This window comes from Pteronotus mesoamericanus, unplaced genomic scaffold (assembly GCF_021234165.1).
Source record: "Pteronotus mesoamericanus isolate MK-2021 breed Mesoamerican mustached bat unplaced genomic scaffold, CSHL_Meso_final contig_52, whole genome shotgun sequence".
Taxonomy (NCBI): Eukaryota; Metazoa; Chordata; class Mammalia; order Chiroptera; family Mormoopidae; genus Pteronotus; species Pteronotus mesoamericanus.
Window position 1 is genome coordinate 2,663,359 of NW_026555189.1, and position 27,455 is coordinate 2,690,813.

General features: G+C 38.9%; 1 protein-coding gene and 1 pseudogene across 2 annotated transcripts in view; one reads left to right on the top strand and one right to left on the bottom strand.

The window, feature by feature from the left end:
* Nucleotides 1–208: 208 nt before the first annotated feature.
* Nucleotides 209–27,455, bottom strand: part of GAN (gigaxonin) — a 53,264-nt gene continuing 26,017 nt past the window's right edge. The window contains exons 2-11 of one of the 2 annotated variants that reach the window (XM_054579137.1): nucleotides 22,047–22,161; nucleotides 19,355–19,705; nucleotides 17,189–17,406; nucleotides 16,859–16,980; nucleotides 13,750–13,862; nucleotides 12,621–12,770; nucleotides 11,586–11,722; nucleotides 11,197–11,325; nucleotides 2,927–3,036; nucleotides 209–2,838 (exon numbers count right to left, since the gene is read on the bottom strand). In XM_054579137.1, the coding sequence (XP_054435112.1) occupies nucleotides 2,657–2,838; nucleotides 2,927–3,036; nucleotides 11,197–11,325; nucleotides 11,586–11,722; nucleotides 12,621–12,770; nucleotides 13,750–13,862; nucleotides 16,859–16,980; nucleotides 17,189–17,406; nucleotides 19,355–19,705; nucleotides 22,047–22,161 (1,627 nt within the window). In that variant the 3' untranslated portion in view covers nucleotides 209–2,656. The remainder of the gene's footprint in view (nucleotides 2,839–2,926; nucleotides 3,037–11,196; nucleotides 11,326–11,585; nucleotides 11,723–12,620; nucleotides 12,771–13,749; nucleotides 13,863–16,858; nucleotides 16,981–17,188; nucleotides 17,407–19,354; nucleotides 19,706–22,046; nucleotides 22,162–27,455) is intronic. The other variant, XM_054579138.1, reaches the window with a different exon arrangement.
* Nucleotides 24,089–25,113, top strand: LOC129075163 (heterogeneous nuclear ribonucleoprotein A1-like 3; annotated as a pseudogene).

Sequence of the window (27,455 nt, forward strand, 5' to 3'; positions counted from 1 at the left end):
TTCCAACATACACTTGGTAAAAGTGCCTTATGAAAAAAGAAGTATCAAAAATTTATCAAGAAAAGATGTTTCAAGTCATAAGTGGAATGTTAAAACACAAACCTGCATGAAATGAGTTAAAATTTATTTCACAATACTGAAATAACTGTAATTTACAAAAAAAGGTCATGATTAATTTCGGAACATAATAAAATTAAATACATCCCTACACTTCAACAAAATATTTTCATATTTATATATAGTAAAAATCAGTTTGGCACTTAGCAGCTTTTGTTAGTTGTTGCATCCCATATTATGTGGCAAATTTATTTTATAAAACATTCCCTAATTTCTGCAGCTATCATGTCAATAAACTGAATTTAAAAAAACACAACTTGATAAAACGAAGTGCAGGGCACTGACAATGTTACAACAGGGACCTTTTCGCCCCTAAACAATGAATTCTCTCCTTGGAAAGGCCGGGCGTAGACTGGGAAGAATCTTAAACTTCAAAAATTTAAAAAAAGAGAGAACTGCTGATTGTCATGGCTTTAAAAGATATCCATTACTATTTTAACATATCTCAACTACAGCTTCTGAATGCCAAAGCTGTGTTCTATACAAGATGCTTTATTAAAGAAAATTCACTTTTTCAGTAATTTGTTTTCTCTAAAACTAGTATCTAATTGTAAAAAGCAAGTTTTCTTTCCTTGCAGTGGCCATGGAGCTTGCTTTGATAAAAGATATCCAAAGTATCACTGGGAGAACGGGAGACAACAGCTGACCCATACACAACACAAAGGGAAAAGGCCGGCTTTGATTTACAGATCGAGTTTGACCCTGTTACATAAACTTGTGGCAAACTTGGCCTTGTGCCTTTGACAGAGAAGACAAAAACCTCATTCCTTCTTTTACCAAACTCTTCTGCCAGAATGGAGAGTAAATGTGCCACACATTAACATTCTCCAGAACCCCCATGGGCAAGGCTCCTTTCAGCAACTTTGATAGCACTGTGTTGACTTCTAGTGGGTATTTAAATACAAAACAAAAAACAAAGAAAACCTCTCACCCTTTTTCCTATTCATGGTGGGAAAACACAAGCGACATTTCACATGCATGTTAATAGCATACAAACATCCCATAGAGGGAGTTTCCTATAGAAATTCCTGTTCTCAAATTTACAACCACAAGATACAGTTATACATTAATCTTTAAGACAAAATGCTGCTTCTTAGAGCCATAGTCCAAGAGAGGGGAAAAACGCTGTAGAAAACAATTAAAAATGAAAAATTCTATATTATTAAATTGATTAGAAATCTGATATTGCATAAAATTCAAATGATGAAGTAATCAAGCACTTTCAAGTCCCTGATTTCACACTAATGTGGTATAATTTGAATGGAAAACAAAACATCTTACAAGATAAATGCTACCAATGACAGACTTTCCGCCCCAGTGGGAAATGGGGTAGAGTGGCATGGGAGTGAGAGATAGGAAAGGAGGAATTTGCTCTACTATGAACAGAATGAAATTAAGTTGAGGTAGTTTATTCTACCAGCCAAACTTTATCGTAATTTGTCTAAAATCCTTACTAGTGAATGGCATTGAGGATATTCTACTACAAAGACTAGATTCTCAACACATGTTCGCATTCTAAGACAAGTTTTCAAATCTTAAACAGTAGTAAACAAGACTTTGTGTGCTTTCAGACAGATTATTTTTAGAAGTTTTGATCCCGTTATATTTTGTCTGGACAGTTTTGTTTTGTTTTTTTTTGAGGTTTTTGGTGTTTTCTTTTTGTGGTCACAGCAGACCGTTATTTGTCTGATTCAGGCCTTTCTGTTATAAAATCTCCCCCTCTCTAATCCACTCATATTCATAAAATGGTTTTAATTGAAAGGAAGACTGGCACTGCCTGAGACCCTTCACAACTCCAAGAGTACTACCCCAGAAACTATGGCGTGACAGACCTTAAGCTAAATTAACGCAGAGTTAGCAACGTCCTGTAAATTCACGTGAGGGCTGCAACCTGACTCATTAATTTATTGAGTCTTTATGTCACTAAGATAGAATGTCATCAAAGAGAAATTTTATCTTAGTTTCAATTTATCATAATATAGTTTAAAAAAGATTCTTAGCACAGAATACTAGTAGTAAATGGAGACTAGCTGGCATACCGTCCAATCTAACATTTTAGGCACAATCCTTAATTTGTTGGGCAGGGTTAGGCATAATATTTCCTTCCAAGTGCAGTACAAAAGCAGTCTTGGCATGTTTGGATATTCTGATTTGCATATACGGATTTTTGTTTGTTTGTTTACCAAAGCCAGGTACACAGCAATGTACCTTCAGGAAAAATGCACCTTAGTATTTTAACTTCAATATTTTACATAACACCAGTTCCCACTTCCCTCTTCTTTTTGACACTGACTAGCCTCCATTTGTCTATAGACACACCTAACTGGAAGAACTGATTCCTCCCAGGTAGTTTTTCAACAGTTACATGTTCTCCCAAACAAGAGCTGAAGCTCAAGCGTCTAAGCATTATAAAACCACCAGAGTTACCATACAGAGCCTGGCACGCAGAGCAAGTTTAGGCTGCCATCTCGGTCCCCCTCACGTAAAGCCATGTCACGGCGCACTTGGTCAGGAGCTCTGCTTCTGCTCTGCTTCCTCTTCAAGGTGAATGAACACGGATACGGAATAAGCCTTGCTGAAGCTGCAGGCGGAAAAGCTTGCAATTTGCAATACGTAAGGCTGCACACCCAGTGCGGCGGAGGTCGGAGGGCAGGAGTGGTTTAGTGTGGTGCCAGGTTCCAGTGCTCCTTTTAAACTCACGCACGTAGTCGTAATTGGTACCTAAACCCCAAAAATAAGCAGAGGTGAGACAATATGCTTTGGAATCACTAGGAAACAGCTACAGCAAAAATCACCCCATCATTCTTACCTGTGTCAAGATCTCCGATAACATAAATACTGGCTCCTATGGGTACAGCTCCATAAACAAACGAGGAACTGGCGGGGATGCACAAATTCTGGTCATGAAGATAGATCCACCTGAAAACAAGCAGAAGGACAAAATTAAGGGAGACTACTAGCAACAACCAAACCCGGGGAGCCTCCAACAGCACTTCGCCTTGAAGAGGAAGCAGAGCAGAAGCAGAGCTCCTGACCAAGTGCACCGTGACATGGCTTTACGTGAGGGGGACCGAGATGGCAGCCTAAACTTGCTCTGCGTGCCAGTAAATGTCAACCCCCACCTTGCACTTCCGGGTAAGCACCGATTTGCTTCCTGTCACTACAGGTATTAGTTTTGCCTGTTCTGGAATGTCATATATTGAATCATAAACAATATGTACTTTTCAATCCACTCCTTTTGTCCAGCATAATGTTTGAGATTCACCCATGTTGTTGCCTGCATCAATAACGTGTTCCCGTTTATTTCCGAGCAGTATTCCATTACATGGACATAGCAGAATGTGTTTACCCATTCACCTGCTCATGTTCATTTGGGTGGCATCCAATTTTGGTTATTGTAATAAAGTTGTTTTGGACATTAGAGTGCAAATCTTTTTTGTGAGCCCATGTTATGGCCTTTTGTGGTTATACAGTTAAAGATATATTTCACTTGATAAAAAAATGCCTGTTTTGTAAAGTGTTGTGCCATTTTGCATTCTGATTAGTAGCATGAGAATTCCAGCTGCGTGGTATTCAGGCCAGCTCCTGGTGCTGTCCATACTTTCATTTTATCTATATTAATGGAATGCTCTGAAGACTACTGATGTTGAACATCTCTGCATGTGCTCATTGGCCATTTTATGTATCTTCTTTTGTGAAATGTCTGTTCAAAGATTTGCTCATTTTTTAAATTGGGTTTTCTGTCTTCTTATTGAACTATAAGATTCTTTATATTTGTGGATATAAGTCCTTTGTTAGATACATGTTTCAGAATATTTTTCTCAGCATGTAGACTGTCTTTTCATTTTCTTAATGGAGCCTTTTGAAGAACAGAAGTTTTCCATTTTGATGATTCCAATTCATCTTGTTTTCTTCTTTTCTAGCTCATGCTTTCTGTGTCCTTCTAGGAAATCATTGCCTACTCCAAGGTTGCAAAGATTTTCTTCTTATGCTGTTTTCTGGAAATTTCATGGTTTCAGCTTTTACATTTAGGTCTTATGCTACGTTTCAAGTTAATTTTGTGTATGGTATGAGGTAAGAGTCATGGTTCTTCTCTGCGGTGGGGCAGGGGGTGGGGTGTATATATACCTAGTTGTTCCAGCGTCATTTGCCGAAAAGATGTTTATTTCCCCACTGTATAGATTTGGCACTTGTGTTGGAAATCAATTTAATTACCATTAAAAGGATCTGGGGCTCCATGAAGAAGTGGCTGATTCCACAGCTGAGATAGAAAATACAAGATAAGCCTGGAGCATCCTGCGCTGCCAGGGAGGAAGTGCTTAAAAAAGGATGGGGGGGGTGTCAAACGGACACAGGACCCAATTTGCAGTAGCTCCCAATGGCCAAAGCTGGGACAAATCGAGCAACAAAATAATGATAGTATTATATTTATTACTCAGAATAAAAGAAATACCCATGAGTGCCTACTGATATAAATAATTGAATACCTTAAAAAATAGGGAGAAGGGACAGGTCTCCTTTAGAGTTCCAGTTAATGAAATGAAAGAAAGAAAATCACTGTGAAGGAAACACCACAACAGGAACTACAGCAGGCTAGTCTGTCAGTGGGTGCTAAACTAGTGGTGGGAGTTTGAGGAAAAAGAGAATGTGTGTATATTCTTAAATTCTTTCTTCCAAGACATTTATTTATTAATTACAAAGGGAAAAATAGCAACTTTAGAGTGGGGAAACCCAACAGACATCACTTTAACCAGGTAATCAAGGTTAGCACCACCAGTAATAAGACAATATATTGACATCACATTTTACCTGCTCAAAATGCCTAACAATAGCCTAATCTCAAGAAATCATTAGACGAACCCAAATTAAGAGATATCCTATTTAAAAAAACTGATCAATAATCTCCAAGGGTATTATGCATGAAAGACCAGGAAAACTAGGGAACTATTAAACATGAAAGGAGATTAAAGAAACAAAACAACGGAATGTAATGTCCACCCTGGACTGGATCCTGGTGCAGAAGGAAAAAAAGACAGCAGCAGACAAGGGAGAAATTCAAATAAACGCTATAGTTTACTCAATAATATTGTACCAATGTTAATATCCTGGTTTTGATATTTGTACTATGGTTATGTAAGATGTCAACATTAGGAGAAGATGAGTGAATGGCTTACGGGAATTCTATTTTTGCAAGTTTCCTACAAGTGTAAAATTATCCCGAAATAAAAGCGTTGGTTTCCTGTTGTTGTTGTTGTTGTTTTTTAACTTAATGATATCCACTTAATGTAACCTGACCAATTTCCCTTTAATAGGTAAAGGCACAACCAGGTCATAGTAGACCTCAGTTAGACCTTGGGAATGTATCTAAACCATTGGGAACTACCCAAGTCCAGGCCGACACTCGCTCTTGGAGCAACAGGTGTAAGAGTATTGCTCGTGGTATCTCTGACTCCATGCTATAAAGTGCCCAATATGCCAAAGGTACAGGTCCCAAGTACCTTGATGCTAAATACAAATGCAAAATTATCTCACTAAGAACAGCAGTTTTATTTCAATGAACAGTCTTCCAAGCTTGTTATAAAGGAGTAGCTTCCACATTTTGAATTTCAGGAAACATGGAAGCAAAACGGTTTGTCCAAAATCCTATAACGAGTCAGAAGCAAAGCTAATACAAGCTGTCATATTTCTACATACCTTCATCTACCACTGATTCCTCCAACACCTGAATGTCAACTGGTATCCAGCAGTTTGCTGGGACTGAGAATACAATTTGGCCTCTGCCTCCAAAATACCTCTTATTAAATAGGAAAAGTGAAAAATCTAAGAGCTTCCATTAAAAAAGTGAAAAGAGGCATGTGAACAGACCTTTGAAAGAAAAAGTTTGGAAATGTCAAACTACAATAACTAACTGGCTTGTTCACATTTTATGTGTTCAGGGCTAAACACGAATTTCTAGGCTCTGACACTTAATTATTTCCTAGGCTCTGAATCAAAAAAGCTAAAGAGAATTCCTGTGCTTTGCCTGCAGCTGAATCGTGCTCGCAGGACCCACCCCAATGGAGACACACACAACTGTTCTGAGCAAACCCATTAAAAGGCCATGTGTGCACTTAGCAGGTCAATAGTCACTTCTACATTAAGACATGTATGACTACATTATCTACTGAAAAAGCACATCAGGATACAGGATATTTTGGAATGATTTTGTAGAGTTGAGAATTTAACATAATCTCTCCCTGGAATAATCAAAGCTGGTCTATGTAATTGATAGACCAAATTTGGTCACTAGGTGGTCTATTTTATATAATGCTGAGGCTTCAAGTTAAATAAAACTAACATGAAAATTTAACTGGAATATATAGTTGCTGTTGCTTATAAAACAGGTATAAAAGGCACATGGTTTTCCATTTCTTTTTCTACCAGTTATCACTTCGTTGGGCAATATAGTGAACCCAGTCTGTTTCATCATCTGTAAAGTAGGGATTTCAGACACCATCACCAACCTCAAGTGACTGCTGTGAGGATGAAACAAAACTGCCAATACAAAGCACTTGGCATACTGTCTAGTACATAGCAGGCGTCATTATGTGGTAGTGACTTTTGTAATGGACAAGGCAATGTTATGCCCTTAGTTACAAGGTTTTTAAACACAGGCTTATCAGGACTTGAGGCCACAATGATGACTCTGATGTTAATTCAAAATTAAGAATGCTCCCTGAGAACCATACTTCAAGACATAGCAGGGCTCAGCAGCAGCGAGCTGCAGTGGGAGGAAAGCAGGAGGGGAAAGACAGGTGAGGAGGGAGAGGGAGGAAAGGAGGAGGGAGGAGAGAGGGACAAGAGGGAGCTTTAGTGAGGTTTCTGCTCTTAGGGAGGATGGATTGCTTTACAAGCTGACCCTCCTGCAAGGAACCGCTACAGGCTCTGGACGAAACACAACCACCAACTGCCCGAGGGCTCTGGAGTGTGAGCAAAAGCAGGCAGTTTGGAGAAGCAGCTGAAAGTTGAACAGGCATCCCACAAGGAATGTTTCCATTCTTTGGTAGCTTTATTCCAGGGCAGTGGCTTGGGGCAGCTGAAACTCTGGGAAAACCCTGCCACTTTTCGGCCTCTGGAATCAGGGTAGGCAGAACATCGTGGAGCAACCAGAATCACTGAAGTGTGGTGTGGGGATCTCAGAAAGATGAGAGGTAGAGAGGAGCCCCTAAATTTATGCGCATTCACTCATCTCAAGTCTTTGAGCCCGGGACCATGAATGCTTGCAACTAAGCCTTGAAGGACCGAACTGTCAGCTGCCTCCTGCTGTGGATGTGACAGCCTAGTCTGAGTCTAACCAAGATCACGGTCTGCTAAAGCTCTCGGGGCAGCACTCCGAAGCTGCCCAGGGACCCGGGGCCTCAACGACGTTCTGGTCACAGCATCCAGGAGGGAATCCAAACTTATTCCACGAAAGAAGAGCCAGAAAAATAACAACTCATTCTCAAGGGAATAAACAACAACAGACGCCAACTCTGCAATGACTCAGATGCTGGGATTATCTATCAGGCAGGGACTTGAATGCAGCTTCTATAACCATGCTCAGTAAGGGAAAGGAAAATGTGCTTATGGGGAAAACACAGGAGGCTTCAGCACAGAAATTAAAAAAAAAGAAAAATTCTACCTGAAGAATTTAGGGAAGGAGGAGCAAAATAAACCTGAAGTAAAAGGAAAGAAATAACATAGACAAAAGCAGAAGCCAATGAAACAGAAACACACAATGGAGAAAATGAAAGTCAACAGCTGGTTCCTTGGAAAGATACACGCAGTGGTAGCCTTTGTCAATAGAGGGTGCTGGAGGGACCGCAGGGCCTGTCCTTTTGCTCAATGAGATTAGCTTTATTTGGTAAGCAATGAGGAAATAGGAAGGATCTTCAGCAGCAGAATGAAAGATCGAAGTGACGTTAATCTTTCAGAAGTGTAAGTAGGTAAAATGTTTTCAAGAAGACTGGTCAGCAGGCTGATGACATTGCCCGTGGGGAAAGGAATGCATTGGGACAGGACCTGAGAAATAAAGGGGGGTAAATGTGAAAAACATTACAGAATTCCAGGAAGATAAGACTTGACAGCCGATGAGATGTGAAGCACAGGAAAGGATCAAAGGCGGCCTTTTCTGGGTGTGGACGACTGGGAGGTGTAGCATTAGTAAGACCAGGGGCACAGGGAACAGAAACAGAGGCACCGCCATTCTGACCTCGTAACTTGTTCCTATGATCAGGTTCAACTTATAGCAATTTCTCTGCTTTCCTTGAAACAGTTTGTTTTTAGTCAGAAACATAGAAAATAATAAGATATGGCATTTTTCCAGGAAAGTTTTAACCTAAAAATAGGGAACAAAGGCAGGAAAGACAAGAGATTACTTAAAAACAATAAATGGTCTCCAATCTAATAGATTGTTCATCTGGCAACAGTTTCCAAACAATGCAAATATAACGTACTTGGAAACATCTGATGATCTTTTAAGGAATAAAAATGTTATTTTCTTCCCACAGATATTAATGGGAAAGCCTACATTTTTAAGGCAATATAGTATGGTAGCTAAGAAGGTTGCTTCTGGGGCCAGAATGTCCAAGTTCAAGTGTAAGCTTTGCCACTGCATTTGGATACATGCTTAACCTCTATGTGTTTTCGTTTCCTCGTAAGTAAAACAGGAATAAAAAAAGTATCTATATCACAGAGGGTTGTTGTGAAGGTTCAATGAGTTAAATGCGTTAAATTATGGCACTTAGTGGTACAAATGTGTTTAAATAGTGTTATCTAAACAAGTAAGACTCTATATACCTGAACCTTGACCAACACTGGGGTTGGGGCACTGACCCCACCCCCACACAGTTGAAAATCTGTGTACAATTCCGACTCCCTGAAAACTTAACTACTGATAGCTTCATGTTGGCTGGAAGCCTTACAGATAACATACACGGTCAAATAACACATACATATTTTTTGTTATATGTATGATATGCTGTAGTCTAACAAGTAAACCAGAGAAAAGAAAATGTTATTAAGAAAATCATAAAAAAAGAAAAAATACATTTTCAGTACTGTATGTATATTGGAAAATATCTGTGTTTAAGTGGATCTGCACAGTTCAAACCTGTGTGGTTCAAGGGTGGCACTGTACACTATATTGACAAGAAAAACTAAGCTTTCTTGATTCTATTTATGAACTAATGTTGACGTATTTAGAAATAAGAGAACTAAAGACATTAATTTTATTTGGAAGTGCTTTTAAGTAGTAAAGAAGGAGTAATTCTCTTATGTTTAACAATTATGAACTGAAAGCAAGACATTCAAAGCTTATCAACTATAAGTATGAAACAAGCTGATAGAAACATAATGGTTCTAACAATTTATAGCACATCAAAGGCAGACTGAGAGACTTTATAGCCAGATTTGAGTCCTATACAATCAAAACAGGGACAGAAAAAGGTAAAATCATAAGCAACCATTATTATTCCAGTGAGTTATAACTCTCTAGCTTGTACTGTCAACACAGTAATTCAGCCATTATGAAAAAGGCTTCTATCATTACTTTATCAGAAACCAAACACACTGACCACTGCTTGTTAGTGAAGTTGGGCAGACTGTCTCGAGATTCATTTGGGCAGGAAATTAATATACAGTCACACCTTGGTACTCGTGGGCTTCAGAACTCATCAAACCCTGTACTTGCTGCATTTTGACGAGAAAAAAACGCTTCATCACTTGTCACTTGCTTGCCACTCAGCGCCCCTCTCTCATGATGCGTTTGTCTCACGGTAGTTTGGTACTGGCTGGTGGCACACATCGTGAGTTCTGGAACGAGTTAACGACGAGTACCGAGGTACCACTGTACTTCATACCTTGGACAGTCAGCCCTCATAGTGGTATGTTAAGGAAGAGAGATGGAGAAAAGTCTTTGAAATTTTGCCCCTTCAACCCCACCATAGCAACATCCTCTAAATTGCTCTTATACTACATCTAATAAGTTTTCCTAAGATAGTTTACCCTGTAATTGAAGGGGGAAAAAGGCTATGAAAATATCCTAAATTAAAAATACATTAAAAGACAGATCACATTTATACATTTTTCTAAAATCTTGGTAACTGCTCACTGTTTGTCCTAATCTAAAATAATATGAAATTAAACATTATATTATGGCACCCCCTTCTGGTAATATGATTGAAACACTATCAAAAGATTAATTTTAGCATGGCAGTTTCCCTGTAGGATTTGAACATATTACTGCAATAAGAATACTGTTTAGTGGTTATAACCATAACATGTGTGAGAGAAGGGAGGGGGAGGGATGGGGAAGAAGGGTACCTACTCTACAGGACACACATGGACAGGTGGCAGCCTGTCAGAGGTCATCTCTGACACCACACTTCACCCATTTAGTCAGCATTTTACTGAGTGTCTACTACAGTTATGATGCTGAAGCTGGGGTTTAAAATTGGCTGAGCTAGACCTCGCCCTGATGGAGCTTATGGTTAACAATTACATCAGAGCGCGACATGTACAGAGTGTTATGGGATCACACAGTGAGGAACCCAAATCAGACCTCTAGGGGACGATAATTAAGGAGGGTTGGGAAGGGGCCAAATTAACTGGATCAATGTGGGACGGGAAATTTTAGGCAAAAGGAACAGTATAAAAGCACAGGGCTGAGATAATCAGGGCATGTTTGAGGGAATAATGACCCTCAGTGTGACTCAAGTGAAGCGTCTAGGTTGAACAGGAGCAGAAAAGAATATATCACAAAAAGTCAAATATGCTAAGTTAAGAGGTTTAAAGTTTTTCCTAAAAGCCATAGGGAGCCAATGAATGATTTTAAGTGACGAGGTGTCAAGGTCTGATCTATGTTTTAGAAACACTTTTCTATGATATTCCTTTAAGTTACCAATACTTCTGAAGTCACTAAATCAATGATCTATTATGCATTATCTCCTAAATAGACAAGATAGTTCAATTAACTCAAAAACAAAACTAAACAAAGCTAAACATGACTTTTAGAGGAAAAATAAAAAGTTGCAAAAGCTACATGAAGCCGTTCTTAATTACCTTTTAAACTCATCGTGGTAGAATTCAGACTTGCAGGTTACCATCTCACTTCCCTGGATGTCATCGCGGCCTCTGACTCCCCCAAATACATACAGTTCCATGGCAACCCCGCAGGCCACCGCTCCAAATCTGAAAGGCCACAAAGAGCCTATTAGGCATTTGGTTTACAACTCACGACCCGAGTCCCTAATCCCTCTTCTGCTGGTTTTAACTCTGCAACGGTCAGTGTTTGGTGAATATGTGGATCTTCCTTTTTCAGGAAATGGATTATTCATTTAATTTTATATAAACAAAATCCCATGTGAAATAAAAAGTTGCTTTGAAAGAAAAGAAGAGCAAAAGCCAAGTGTTTAGGGGAGACTATAAAGTCCGTGTGCGCGTCCCTTCACCTTTTCTCTTTCAGTGGACATATGGCAGTCCATTGCTGGGTCCTTGGGTCATAACATTCCACAGATTCAAAAAGCTTTCCATATGACCCGCCACCCATGGCATAGATTTTCTTTTTCATAGCTGCATAGCAGCCAATCTGAAAGAAGAAAGCAACAGTGTGGGAGGCAACATTTATTATGACAGATTAACACTCACTTATCAAAGAGCATTATAAAATATTTAGAAAAGGATTTGATTTCAAGAGTAAAACTACGGTGCTTTCCAACATTACAAAACAGGATTTAAAAAATGAGAAAAGCAAGGTAATACACATATTGTTAATCCTCAGAAAAGAATTAACTCCATCTAATACTATTTCACTAAGTATGATAAGTAAATAACCCTCATTTTTTAAAGGAACGTTCCAGTCTATCTTTTTACTACTATTTGCATATTCTAAGATTTGGATTCCATGGAGCAAAATGTCACTCAATTCTTGCCCCAAATAATTTAAAGGGAACAAGCCGTGAGAGAACATATTATGAGTGTCTCCCAGTACCTAAAGGTGTGCCTACCTGTGGCACTGGTCAAAGCTTGGCTTGAGGACAAACTCCCTGCCTACACCAGGGAATATAAATAAAGACAGATGCTCTGCAGAGTGAACGTGACCATTTGTTCTTTTTAACTCTACCCAGTAAGCAGGGGTATTTCTTTACCTGTAAATTAATGTTTCTCCCCAGTCCTGCATGACGATTGAGAAAATAGATTTAGGAGATGTGGTTGCTTCCCAGGTTAATGCACTCACAAAATGCTTATCAAGCGCAGGCCTTGGACAGAGCAGTGCCGCACAGAGCCCACCGTCAGGATCAACACACGCACACCCTGTCTCCTACCTTGGTGTATGGCTGATGGTAACAACTGCAAGCTACCGAGAGAGGCAGAGTTCTATAGCATTAATTCTTTTAATACTACCAGTTGTATTAAAAGGGATACGTAGGAAATGAAGAAACATTGCTTTTACAATCCAGTTTGTAATCAGAAGATACAGTTCTCACCTTTCTAACCATGGTCAAATCAGGTTGCTTTGTCCAGGTTTTAGAATAAATATCATAACACTCCATGGAAATTAGCTCTTTCTCACCATCCTCTCCTCCTAAAATGTACAGCATGCCATCTATCTCCACAATTCCAAAGTTATGTCTTGCCTGAAAAGACATCAACTATCATATCAAAAGCTGATATTCATCCATTCAGTAAAATTTACAGATATCATTATATTCCAGAGTTCCAGCAAAGAAGCGCCAGGCTCAAAACCCTCCCTCTTAAATATTTCTGCTTTCCCCAGCAGCTCACTTGTCTATCACAAAAGACAGAAAACCCAAGCCTAGGAATTTCTCAAAACAAGGGAATTACCTGCATGGTAAATTCATGGTCAGAATCAGTACTTTTTACCCACAATAGCTTACAACGAGAAAAAGAACTATTAATTTTTGGTTCAGTAAGGTTATCTGTGTTGAGCGCTGGTCTATACTTGTTAATTGCTTCCGAGTTGATGTGTGAAAGACAAGAACCACAGCAGCGGGACTGCCTGTGGCAGAGAGGGGTGGGGAGATCAGGTTCTGCTAAGGCTATGGGCAATGACAGAAGCCTGAGGTATTTCAAATTCATGTGTCAGTATTTTCTTAGTATCCCTTATGTGCCCAGCACTATTCTAGCACTGAACACAGAGCACTGAACACAGACAATATCCCCTGCTGTCAAAAGAGTTTGTGTAAACAGTGGAAAACTTCCTACTATGTGAGAAGGCGCTCCATGGCATGAAGGGAAAGAAAGGAGGGTAGGGGAGACAGGAGAGCTGAAGGGCTGCAGGGAGGCTCCCCTGGCAAGGTGCTCTATGAGCAAACGCTGCAGCAGCAAGGAGCATGCCACATGGGTATCTGACAAAGGCCTTGAAGCAGGAGCGTTTGTAGAAGGTCTGAGACACTGAGCGGTCAGGTTGAGCAACGCCAAGGCACAGAGAGAGGAGCTGGGAGGCCAGGCACTAGCGTCTCAGGCAGCACGGCCTGGCAGGGTTGCCACGGTGTTTTCTTATACTCAAATGGAAAACAAACGATCAAAAGTGCCAAAGGGGGTGCGGGTGGGGGGAACAAAACATGCCAAACAAATAAAAAAGCAATGTTTTACCTCGTTCATCGGTGGCAATGCAGTCCATGAATTTGCATCTGGGTCATACTTTTCTCCAGAGCTCAGGGTCTGCTTATTCTCATCTTGGCCCCCAAATACAAACAAAAATCCTTCTGCAAAAATCAAAGGAGACACACAAGAACGTTGAAACTTAAGTCTTCAAAACCCACCTGTCAAATATAAATGTCATAGTTATAGAGATGTGGAGAAACATTCTCTGATAACAACAATGGATTTGAGATCTTTATCAGGTTTCATTTCTTCCCTGGTGAGGGAGCCAAGTTTGTGAGTCACTGTGACCATTTCACGTCACTCAGTATGTTTGAGCGGATCCCCACTACTTACAGCATAAAAGGAAGGCTGACACCACCCACTCAAGTCGCCAAGCAGCTCTGGGTTATCTAAGTTCATCTGTTCTGGGAAACTATTCAACCTTTCTTTCAATGGCTTTGATAGGATATAAAAGACAGAAATCTAAACCCCAGGCCCATAGAAAATATGTCTCCTGGCAGGAAAGACTCTCCAAAGTTCTAATCAGCAGAAGTAAACAATAGAAAGTAGTCTTGCAAAGATTTCACATTCCAAATATTGGTATAATCAAAAGACTTACACAACAATGTTTTCTATATTTAAGAAATAAAAGACAAATTTGAAGATAACTCTTGTAAAAAAAGAAGGGGTCATAGAAGTGACTTGCAGATTTGAAAAAGACTTAAAGAGAATTTCTAGAAATAAAAAAATAGATAAAATTAAAGATTCAATGGATGGTTTTAATGGCAGGTCCATCATAGTTAAAGAGGGAATTCATTAAATGGAAGATAAAAGGAATCATAATGAAGGCAATACGGCATGTCCAAAAGACAGGGGAAAAAAAACAGAGAGAGAGAAGTTAGGAGCCAGGCAGAGGATGATGTAAAAACATCTTGCCATGCTTAATCTGACTTCCAAAAGCAAAGAGAGAAAGCAGAACAGAACAGGGGCATACATAGTGAATGAGAATTTTCCAGATTTGATAAAAGGTCATGCCACAGAGTCAAGAGGCCCAACAATCCCTTAATATGGTAAAATTCCAAACAAAACAAGCACCTAAGCACATTGTAGTGAAATGGCACAAAACAAAGACAAAAAAAAAAAAAATCTTAAATACAGTCCTGGGAAAAGGCATGTTTTTAGACTAACAACTGACTTAACAATAAAAGCCAGAAGTCAGTGGAAAGATATCTTCAATGTGCTGAAAAATAATAAATACCAACTTAAAATTCTATATGCAGCAAAAATATCCTTTAAAAATGAAGGCAAAGTAATGACATTTTCAGACAAGTAAATCTGAAGAGTTTGTTACCAAGAGAACCACATTAAAGGAAATTCAAAGGGATGGACTTCGGAATAAAAAAAACAAAGAAAGTGGTAAATATGTGGGTAAGTCTAAACAAACACTGTCTACCTACAGATACATACTTAAAACATAGATTAATGAAACATGTACATATGTAAATATTGTATTTATACATAATCATGTATTTTAACACACACTTGAAAATATGAAAAATATAGTGTAAAAGCGCTGATTAACTTTAGGTTTTGATAGCAGGCTATGTTTTTTAAGGAAATCTTCAAAAGAATATACACAAAGAATATAACTTCTAAACTGGTATAAATGGAAAGACTGAAGGACCAAAAAAAAGTCAATCAATTAAAAAATGCAAGAAAAGAAGAAATGCAGAATAGGCTGGGCAAACAGGAACTAACTACTCAGTCATTTCACAACTTCAGACCATACAACTGGACACAATTCCTCTCTTCATGGTTTAGTTTCTGAAATGCCAACCCCTCTAGGAAATCTTTGAAAACTAGTGATATAGCAACCTTTGTGGTAGGTGTGCATGTGAGAAAATTCTGAATATATGTATGTATTAGGGGAGGAAAACTTAAAGCAGCGAATTCCAAAAAGGTAGAACAGAGAAATCAGCCCCACATGCTGCTGGCTACACCACTCCATACAGTTGTTTGTTATTAACAATAACTTCAGTAATCCTGGTACCTAGAAAATGATTCCATTTCTATACTACAGCATAGATTTAGCCATTTCTATAACATGGTGTAATGTGGTATAGCTTTAAATTATTTTTATTACTGAATATACTGGAGTAACATTGGTTACTAAAATTATATGGGTTTCAGGTGTAAAATTCTATTAATACAGCATCTGTATACTGTATTGTGTGTCCGCTACCCCAAGTCAGGTCTCCTCCCATCACCATTTTCCCCTCTATGCCCTCTCTTACCTCCCCCCATACCCTTTTGCCTCAGACAATCACCATGCTGTTATCTGTGTCTTTGAGTTTGTGTTTGTGGGTTTTCTGTTTGTTTGTTTGTTTGTTTGCTTAACTCCTGCCCCTTCTGATGTTAGTGAGCAAGCAGAGACTATACAATGAGGATCCCAGGAGGACTGCTGCCAATAATTAGAAATAAGTGATATGGTGTTCATGGGGAGAGCCCAAAAGGCGGAGCGAAGGGTAAGAGAAAGGCAGCCAACAGTGGGAAGGCAGCAAGGACAGTCTTCTCCATCCACTCCTTGAATAAGAGCTTTGAAGAACACGGAGCTATTGTCAAACTTGTAAAGGTCAACTGAAACATAATTTCTGTAGTAAAATAACTTTAAGCCATTGCTAACGTAGTATTTTCTAAATTCTCATTTGAAATGCCTGCTTTCACATGACACTTTTATTTTAGACAGTTATATACTGTACTTTTAAATTGAATTTCAAAGATGATGGGACTATCAGGACTCAAAGTAATTCCGTGTTCCAGGTGTGGTCACACCGCTCACTGGTGGGGAGTCACGGAATTCTGCTTTTCTATCAGGCCATAGAGTAAAATACTCCTCTACTCACGTCTGAAAAATAGCTACGTATTAGGACTTGCGGACAATAAAGATCGACAGAAAACAGTCTTCTTTCCATAGTCTTGAAAGCTAGAGCTACACTGAAAATGTCATCATGGAGAGATAATAAAATTATCTCTTTAAAAGGCTGAGTCACTCAGCACAACCCTGAAATTACACATTACTTGATCTTCTGTTTAAGTAAAAATTACCACAAAACAGTACCTGCTGAGAGCACTCCGTGGTTGATTCTTGGCATGCTTAAAGGGGCCAGTTCAATCCAAAGCTGCCTATTGGGGTCATAAAGAGGGCACATACATCGCATTGCTGCTGTTGGTTTCCGTGAACTAAAAAGATAAATAGATTAGCTGCTAATGTGTTTTATGTAGTTCTGCTATGATAACTATGACAAGTTTTACCACTTTAAAACATGATTAAACCATTTAAAAAAATCAACTGCTGTTACTCTTTAGGTATTAAAAAATATTATGAATTCTTGTTTACATAGAAGTCTCTCCTCCTCAGGCCACTTTTCAAACACACACCCGTACTCACACTCTTTCTTCTCCACCAACAGTCACAATGCACTCGGAGTAGCCCCGGGGTTTGAAATTGGCTAGCATCGCCTCTCCTTGCTGCGGCTGGCTCAGTGGTATGTTGCTGCACTCTTTGACAATTTCTCGTACTAATGGTTCATTCAGCATCTGCTCCCGTAAGTAGCTGGAGTCTAACCCTGAAACCCACAGAGCTGACATAACATCCTTCATGTGGACCTGCAGAAGAGGGCAAAAAGGATGGGGAGAAACGGAGAATGCAACACAGCGTTTAGAATACACATCTTCCAACTCATAAATACTAAAGTTGTGAATAGAGTATCAAGAGGCAAGTTGTAAGTGCCAGTACTGCTTAAATGGGCTTACTGGCCCCCTTTCTTTCTATTTCCCATAGCCTAGACGTAAAAAAAAAAAAAAAGTTTAATTAAAAAAAAAGTCCATGTTTATATTTGATGTATCATGCAAAGTTTCAAGAAGTTTCCTTTATACTCTACACGGTTCCCATAGCAATAGGAAAACTTGTAAGAACTGCTATAATTTGCTTTATCTTACATACCTGAATGCACTGTGAATAAAATCACATTTATGGAAACATTATATACAGTATAGCTTGGTATAATATTGTAAACTAGATAATGAAAATGTATCAACATTAATATTGTATGAAAAATATAGAAAAGCCGAAGTTCAAAAAAATTCTTGGGTACTATATAATCATTTCTTAAGTTATTATTGTTAAAAATATCTATAAAACATATAAATGAATTATATACTTTTCATGTTCCATCATTAAATTTGCACCAACTGACTATAGCATTCTACATACATAAGGTGAAACTCTTTAATTAGTTTTTCTTGGTTTTACAATAGTCATTTTAAAGCATACTCTTTTATACCCTGAGTATTAAAAGGCAATAGTCCTTACAGTATCACGTTCAGATTAACTAAAGGATGAAAAACTGCCTCGCTTCCCCAGCAGTAGGTTGACTTTAGCATCCTCATCACTTTAAGGCAAGAAGAGGGCCAGGGAGAAGCTACTGATGGTGGTCTCAGAGAATGGCCGCAAGCTGGAAACTGTTCAATCTCCTCCCCTAATTTACCCAACTAACGTGGAAAATAGAACATTAACTGTATAACCATACTGAGACTGCAAGCATAGTTTCTGCAGAATTTTAAAAATTACAAGATAATCATTAAAACATAAGTCAATATTTATCAAGAACAATTAACAGTGCAGTTGCACATTTTGACTACTCTTAAACCTAATATGTCTTCCATTTTGAATATAGTAATTGAAGCTAGCATCTGACTTATAAGCACCGGACCTAAAGCCCCCTGGTTTTGCTCCCTCCCCCAGTGGATTAGCAGTTTGGATCTAAAGCCCGGCATTCTCTAGGACCCTTCCTTCCCAGGCTGTCTCTCCCAGAACCTTCCTATTTGGAACTGCGTTGTCATGAAAACTCCAGAGTGCTCTCCTGTTTTCTCCCAAGTGGTGTCGCCTCTCCAAGGAGAGCCTGCACCCCAACCCCTCGCCCTGCCGCCTCCATCAGCGCTGCTGCAGGGCTCAGCCCCAGGACGGAGGAGGGCTGGGTGAGGAAAGGGAGCATGGGGGCACCACTTTCTCCGATGCCCAGCTTACTCTTGAAAAGCATTTTCCCATGAAAAACAACATACAAAGGATACTATGTTCCTTACAAGGATTCATATTTTCATTGCTATATTGAATTACATGGGCTTTTGTAGACTGGTCTGAAACATCAAGTACTTCAGTGATCCTATGGGAAGATATTTCACAGATATCTTTTATTTATTTATTTATTTAAAGACTTTATTCATTTATTTTTAGAGAGAGCAGTACGGAGGGAGAGAAACATCAATGTGTGAGAGAAACATCTGTTGCTTCTCACATGTGTCCCAACCAGGGACTGGCTCACAACTTCAGGCATGTGTCCTGATTGGGAACCGAACTGATGACCTTTCACCTTGTGGGATGATGCCTAACCAACTGAACCACACTGGTCAGGGCTACAGATATCTTTTCGATCATAACTTTGCAAGTCTTTCATGTTGAAGGAAAAAGAGAAGAGTGGTAATTTGGATTAAACACAACTAAATTGATGAAATAAGTGAAAAGGCAAAGACAGACCATGTTAAAAATTACATGTACCTTTCTTATTTCTGTATCATGTGCTATCCATCGAATTACTGCCTCAAAAACGTATCTTTCATTGCCAACGTTTAACTTCTCAAGAGAAATCACTTCTTTAAGCTTCTGAGGACTCAGTTCTAGGAATTCTTCCGTGTTGCTGACATCTCGGAAGTGAGTCTCCAGGTATTCCGTTGCAAGGTAATGAACGTGGTGCAGGCAGTAATGAAGTGCAAAGTCACGGATCCCAATGCAGTTCTCGGCAGCAATGCAGCCTTCTAAAAACTCGCAGCACAGAGTTTTAAGATCCGTCAGCAGGAGCAGGTCCGCTGCCTGTACGACATCTTGGATGGTATCTTCATTAAGCCGGATCTGTAATTTCATAAATATTTTATACTTGAATGTGTATATTTAAAACCCAAACCACGAATCTATTAGGTTGAACCACATGAAAGCACCATTTCGTAGGTCAAAGATGATCACATATTGGCACTTTCATACGGCTTAACATAGTACTTTTTTTCAAGAAGAATTTGAGGGCCCCAAGGATCCTCTGAAGAACATAAGCAGTGTGTGGCTGGTTAACTTTTTGAATTGTGTCCCTTGCTTTACCAGCGTTAACTACCAAGAACTCCTGAAGGTGAACTGTCCAGTTGCTCACTTCTATAATTAATTTAGAGAAAAACCTTAAATGACTGAAATGCTCAGGAAATTTGAAAGTTCTGTATTCTATGGTAAACTGAAGGTGATTTCTTAAATACTAGCATTAGAACTGTGGAGAAACTTGCCTCCACTGTATTAAGTTCTCTCCTTTGCCAAATGGAAAGCCAAACGGAACGCCAGCCCTTGAAGGAAGGGGACCCATACCGCCTCCGAAACCTCACTGAACACCAAATGCCGCGCTCAGCTTCAGCATGGTGCAGCAGCTACAGTTTGGTTCCAAAGCTACTCTCTGGAAAGACTCCCTAATATAAGATTTAAAAAATCATTTTGAACATTTACTTTTCCTTAATTTTCTTCAGTTTTCTGATTGATGCTTCTTTCTCCACCCACTTGACAATTTTTCTACTCAACAGTAAGGGGATTTAAGAAACAGGCCTCTAAAATATTGCTGTGATCACAACCAGTCCAGACTCCCAGGAACGGGTATTCATCTTCCATTTGGAAATGTGACAGAGAGATTTTAGAGTACAGCAAGAGACATTTTACTGCATCTTACACATTGTGTACCACAGATACAATCACCTTAGAAAATGAGCAAAAAAAGTAGAAAGAAGTGTATGAAATAAACTATAAGTATGGAGAAATTTCCCTTTTACATATTAAATTTAGCAATAAGACAGTGGATAGCTGTAGACTATTCAAATGCAGGCATGTAAAAAAACCAACAACAACAACAACAACAACAACAAAACACACACTAACTTCCATCTCAATAAAACTAAACTGCCAAATCAGGAGTTTGTTATAATTTACCTTGCAACTATGATTTTTAAACCATGATTAATTTAAATTAGGAACAAAATCTGTAAATAAGGCTTCAAGTTTCAAATCTAAGCCTTAACATGAATAAGGTCTTATTGGCTTATAAGTTCTTATAAAAGCTGCTGAATAGATTTTAGAAGTTAGATAAGAGGCTGCTCCTAGGCCTGGTTTTATGATACCATGGAGTTATCTCCAGTATTTTAAGGGCTGTCCCAAAGTTAATTTAAATTCATTTATTTTTTTAACAATCATACAACATATAACCTTACATCCATACATCCACCACCTCGTGTTTAGAGAAAAGGAGATAACATGAAACTAAACCAAGAACTTCAAAAAGGATGACAATCACCATGTTTGACTCTAGACAGAATGAATATATTAAGAGAAAGTAAGCAGCACACTCAGAATACTTAGAAACATGTAGGAGACATAGCCTTCACAAAAAGGAAAAGTAACATAAGATGAAGCAGGAATGAAGAAGAGAGTAAGAAACAAGCTCTCAAAAAGAGAAAAGATAATACGTGTTCTCACTAACTTCTTCCTGTTACAAGCCCTGGTTCCCACGTAAGATTTTTTTATGAGTCCTCATGGTAGTAATAGCAGTTGGGCAGGGGGGAGTTGGAGGAGCGCAAAGAAAAAGAAAAAAGTCTGATCACTTATCACTTTCCTTTCCAGGTTTCATTAAATCCCAGAGACACAAGTGGGTAGAGGGAATAAAGGGAAATCAGAAAGAATGGGGGGTGGTACAGGGATGTTGGTCCTGTTGAGTTAGAGAACCAAGGCACCATAAGTACAATGGAGGTGGCTGTCATTTGTATGAGTCTAGAACTCTTTATTTCTGCAAAAGAATTCCCCCTGCCCAAGGAGACAGAATGAGTTCCTCAATAGAACTGGTAAAGAGCAAAACGGGAATTAAGATTGAAAAACAAAAAGACAGCAGTAAAGAGACCATTCCACGTTCTTTGTATCTCAGGCTGGAAGGTGGAGCTCAGAATGGTGAAATCAAAAACTGGGATTGCATAGACCTTATTTAGTGCGCCTTTCTGTAAAGAAAGCAGGGCCCTGGAAGAACACACTGGGGTGCCATTAGCAGCAGGAGATACCAGTCAAGCACACGGTGACAGAAGATGAAGCGTTACGTGGTCATAGAACGGATGAAAGGAGACCCTCACCCTGCGCTTGAGAAGCCTTTACTTAGTCTTCCTTCCTTTGTGTCTCATCATACCTGCCCACTGAAGATGTAATCCAGGATCTCTCTCATAACCATTACCGATATCCCTTCAAGTTCAATCTTATAGGTTGATCCATCATCTTTTGGAGGATTATAGTTTAACTTTGTCCTAAGAAAGGGAAAAAAAATGTAAAATTTCTATGAAAGAACAAATAGGTATAAGTATTTATGCACTAAGTATTCTATAAAGTATATGATAATTATCAGTATATGAATCCCACCTAGAAAATTCAGTTTGTTAACTGTAGATTAATGTATTTTTTTTATCACTTTCAACTCCTAAACATTTGTTATAGGTCTTGGCATGCTAATTTTTAAACAGACAGTCAGACAGAAAAGACAAACCAAGGAACTAAGATATATGTGAACAAGGATCTCTACTTCACCTTGGGAACCCTAGGTCTTTCAGCTTATTTTTTCATGTATTTAACTATGCAGTTAGTTTCAATAATATAACAAGGACCCCACAAACCTACCAACAAAAAAGCTACCACCCTGACAATAACCTGCTTCTAACCAAAGGGTCCTCCTCACCAATCCATTCCTCTGTTTTCCCCATCTAAAGTAACTATTACCCTAAATTCTACGTCCAATTTTCCCTTGCTTTTTAATTATTGCATCCATAAAATATATTGTATCCATTCAAAATACATACTATTTGTTATTGTATTCATGAAATATATATATTATTGTATCCATTCAAAATACATACTATTTGTTTTTGTATTCATGAAATATATATAAAACATCCATGAAATATGTATACTATATAAATGAATAGATGTGTGTATATATATAATTTTAAGTTGTTTTTAGCTTTATAGAAGAGTTCATGCATCCTATAATCTTTTGGGGCTTTCTTTTCATTTAATATTTTATCACTAAGAGTCATTTACATCACTGCATATCACACTAGTTCTCTGTTCTTTCTGCTGTATAATATTCCATTTCCTGTTGAGGGGCCTCTGGGCCATTTCCAGGTTTTTGGTACTGTGAACAGTATTGGTATGACAATTCTTGTACATGCCTCCTCTTGTATTAGGCAAAACAAATTTTCCTTGGTTGTACCCCTGGGAGTAGAATTATACTAATTATTCTCCAAAGTATGAGATGATACTAAACTATTCTCCAAAGTAGTTAGAGCAGTATACAGCCTCATCTGCTATATGTGTAAGAGAATCTGTAGACCCACAAACTCTATTATAACGTTTGAATCTGTTGTACTTCCTAATTTGTGACAATCTAGGGAGTGAAATATGGTCTCTCATCATGTTGTGATCTTCATTTCCCTCATGATCCAGGTGCTGAACATCTCTTCATATGTTTGTGGTCACAAGTGTTTCCTCTTTGGTGAAATACATGTTTAGTTCAAGTTTCTTCTTCAGGTTTTTATTGAGTTCATTACCTTCCTCATATTGAGGTTGAGAAGTTATTTATTCTATTCTTGATATTAATCCTTTGGCAGACTTGACACTTTTCTTAAGGTAATGAACAATTTGAAGAATAACTTTTCATGATCAATGTTTTTTGTGTCTTGTTTAAGAATTGATACTTTACCCAAGGTCTAAAAGATAGTCCTAATTTAGCAGAGGAAAGCTAAGACACAGTCTGAGTTGCACTTAAGATCTCTCCCCAAAAAGATCGGAATTGGTAGTATGGATAAACTGTGGAATGATGAGTAAAAGATGAGCTACAAATAGAAGAATGGATTGACAAAGTCTTAAGAAACAGCTGAATTCCCAGGTCCTTCTTCCACATATATACACAACTATCCTACACAATTTGGTAAGGCTCTCCCCAGCTACAGTGGATGATAAATGATTTATATTCTAGAGTATAAAAATGCAGAAAGGGTGCTATCAGGCACATTTGAGGGTAGGTGTACTGTATCTAAAACTGAGTGAAGAGAGTGTTTACATACCGAACGCTAAGACTATTATTTTCTCAATCTTGTTCCTATAGCGCTGAAAGCCAGACCTATATCCTCCGTACAAAAAATTGAGATACGTTCGTTAGATTACTCCTTTCTGCCAGTGGACGCCTCTGAGTAAGCATCGCTTAAGTCTCCTCTTCTGCAGTCGTCATGTCTAAGTCAAGGTCCCCCAAAGAGCTGGAGCAGCTACGGAAGCTCTTTGTCGGAGGTTTGAGCTATGAAAACAGCTGAGAGGGTGAGGAGCCATTCTGAGCAACGGGGAACGCTCCCAGACTGTATGGTAATGAGAGATCCAAACGCCAAGTGCTCCAGAAGCTTTGGGTTTGTCACATATGCCACTGTGGAGGAGGTGGATGCAGCCATGAATGCAAGGCCACACAAGGCGGATGGAAGAGTTGTGAAACCAAAGAGGGCTGTCTCGAGAGAAGATTCTCAAAGACCGGGTGCCCACTTAACTGTGAAAAAGATTTTTGTCAGTGGTATTAAAGAAGACACTGAAAAACATCACCGAAGAGATTACTTTGAACAGTATGGGAAAACTGAAGTGATTGGAAGCATGACTGACCGAGGCAGTGGCAAAAAGAGAGGCTTCGCTTTTGCAACCTTTGATGACCATGACTCTGTAGACAGGACTGTCGTTCAGAAATACCATACTCTAAATGGCCACAGCTGTGAAGTAAGGAACTATCTAAGCAAGAGATGGCGAGTGCTTCATCCAGCCAAAGAGGTCGAAGTGGTTCTGGAAACTTTGGAGGTGGTCGTGGAGGCGGTTTTGGAGGGAACGACAACTTTGTTTGTGGGGGAAACTTCAGTGGCCGAGGTGGCTTTGGTGGTAGCCGTGGTGGTGGTCGTTATGGTGGCAGTGGGGATAGTTATAATGGACTCTAATGATGGAAGCAATTTTGGAGGTGGCGGAAGCTACAATGATTTTGGCAATTACAACAATCGATCTTCAAATTTTGGACCCATGAAAGGAGGAAACTTTGGAGGCAGAAGCTCTGGCCCTGTGGTGGGGGAAGCCAATACTTTGCCAAACCATGAAACGAAGGTGCCTATGGTGGCTCCAGCAGCAGCAGTAGCTATGGCAGTGGCAGAAGGTTTCAACTGCTGCCAGGAAACAAAGCTTAGCAAGAGAGGAGAGCCAGAGAAGTGACAGGGAAGCTGCAGGTTACAACAGTTTTGTGAACTCAGCCAGGCACAGTGGTAGCAGGGACTAGCTGCTACAAAGAAGGCATGTTTTAGACAATGCTCATGTGAATGGGCAAAAATCTCAAGGACTGTATTTGTGACTAATTATATAACAGGTTATTTTAGTTTCTGTTCTGTGGAAAGTGTAAAGCATTCCAACAAAGAGTTTTTAATGTAGTTTTTTTTCTTTTTCTTTCTCTTACACACATGCTGTTGATTGCTAAATGTAATAGTCTGATCATGACGATGAATAAATGTGCCTTTTTTTTTTTTTTAATGTGCTGTGTAAAGTTAGTCTACTCTGAAGCCCTCTTGGTAAGTTACCCAACAGTGTGAAGTCAGAATTCCTTCAGGGTGATGGCAGATTCCATTTGAAATTTATTTACAATCTGCTTGGGCACACAAGCCATTGTCTTCAGAAACCTTGATATAGTTGAATTGGTAAGTTATTATGTTGTGACCTGGGGTTCACCATTAAAAGGGTCACCCAAGCAGAGTCATAGAGTTTATTTGGTTATTAATGATTGTTGGCACATCCTATGTGATAGATCTAAATTGAATTATGGTACCAGATAAAATTATAGATGGGAATGAAGTTTGTGCATCATCTGTTATGTGTAATCAATCAACGATTTAATACACACACACACACACACACACACACACACACACAGAGAAAAAAGAAAAAAACAAATGAACTGGAAGACTCTTTTGTGGTACTTCATCAGCCCAAAAGGAAAGACCTAAAAATATGGACATAAATCTGACCCCAAGAAAATGACACGGCTTGATCGTGCCACAGTTTACAACCTATAGTCAATAAGCCTAACTTCCAGGTTCTGAGCTGCCAGTACATTTTGGAGCAGCACTTCCGAAACTTCATGCCACGCCACTCGTAGAAAATGTAATCTTACTCTGGGGTAGACAGATGAGGCTGTGTGCAGGCTAGGCGTGGACAGAGCCCAGACTCTCCAGACGCTGCCTGGACACTCTAGGGTGACACCATCATTATCCTCACACACCTACAACACCATTTTTTTTTTTTTTTTTTTGGCACACTGGTTAAGAAACTCTACTTCAGAGGCTCACTCTTAAAATTGAACCAACAGAACTCAACAGATTTCTGAGAAAGGACAACAGAAACCAAAGCCAAGAGAAAAAAGAAAGCTTGGAGGAAGCAAAGATTATGCAAAATGAAAAGTAAAGGGAAAAAGAAAACTTCTCAATAATATTCCCAAAGAGAAAAGAAGATATTGTGCTCATGAAACAAGAATAGATGCTATAAACAAGAAACATTCAGAGGCTAACCAAAAAATTTTAAGGACTGTGAAAAGTTTAATGTTAAAATAAAAAGTTGTATAAATTTCTCAGAAAAGAAAGCAAAAAGACAAAGACAAAAGTAGCAAGTAGGAAGACAGGTTAAGAAAATGAAAAGATCAGTCCAGAACTTCTGAAGAACAGGGATGGATCTGCAAAAATGAGAATATTATCAAGCAGGTACTCAAAACAATGGATGAAGCAGTCCCTTTCCAAGGAATATCATCATAATAACCTCAGAGCACTGGAAACAAAAAAATTCTTACAAGCTTTCGGCAAGAAAAACAGGCTACACAGAAAAGAAAAGGCTTCACACTTCTAAATGGAAGTTAAACAACAATGGGGAAATCAAAATTCTTAAGGAAAATATTTCCAAGGTTTTAATAATCAGCCAAGCTATCAATCAGATGTCAGCATAGAACTGAAATTTTCAGCTATACATGGTCTCAAAACTAAGTATCCCCCATGCACCCTTTCTAAGAATAATATTGGAAAATATGCCCCAACACAAGACAGGTCATCAAGAGAGAGAATGATCCTGGATACTAAATGGAATAACGAAGGCTGGTGTTAGGATAACAGCTATGCACTAGTTGAAGGAAGCCAGTCGAAGACCTTAAAAGACCTCGAAGATGGATTTGATGTAACATTTAATGATTTGAAGGTATAAAGAGGATATTCAAACAACTTTGTTTCCTCCTTATATTTCATATCTGCTAATTCCTGCCTCTACAGTGAACAGTTTTACTCAGGAGGTATTTCATTTCTTCTTGCTGTACCCTAGCTTTATCTATATGCCTGACACTTTCATTTATTTGTTTATTTTATAGATTATTTATTTATTTATTTATTTTTAGAGAGAGGGGGAGGGAGGGAGAAAGAGAGGGAGAGAAACATCAATGTGTGGTTGCCTTTCGCGCGCCCCCTCCTAGGGACCTGGCCTGCAACCCAGACATGTGCCCTGA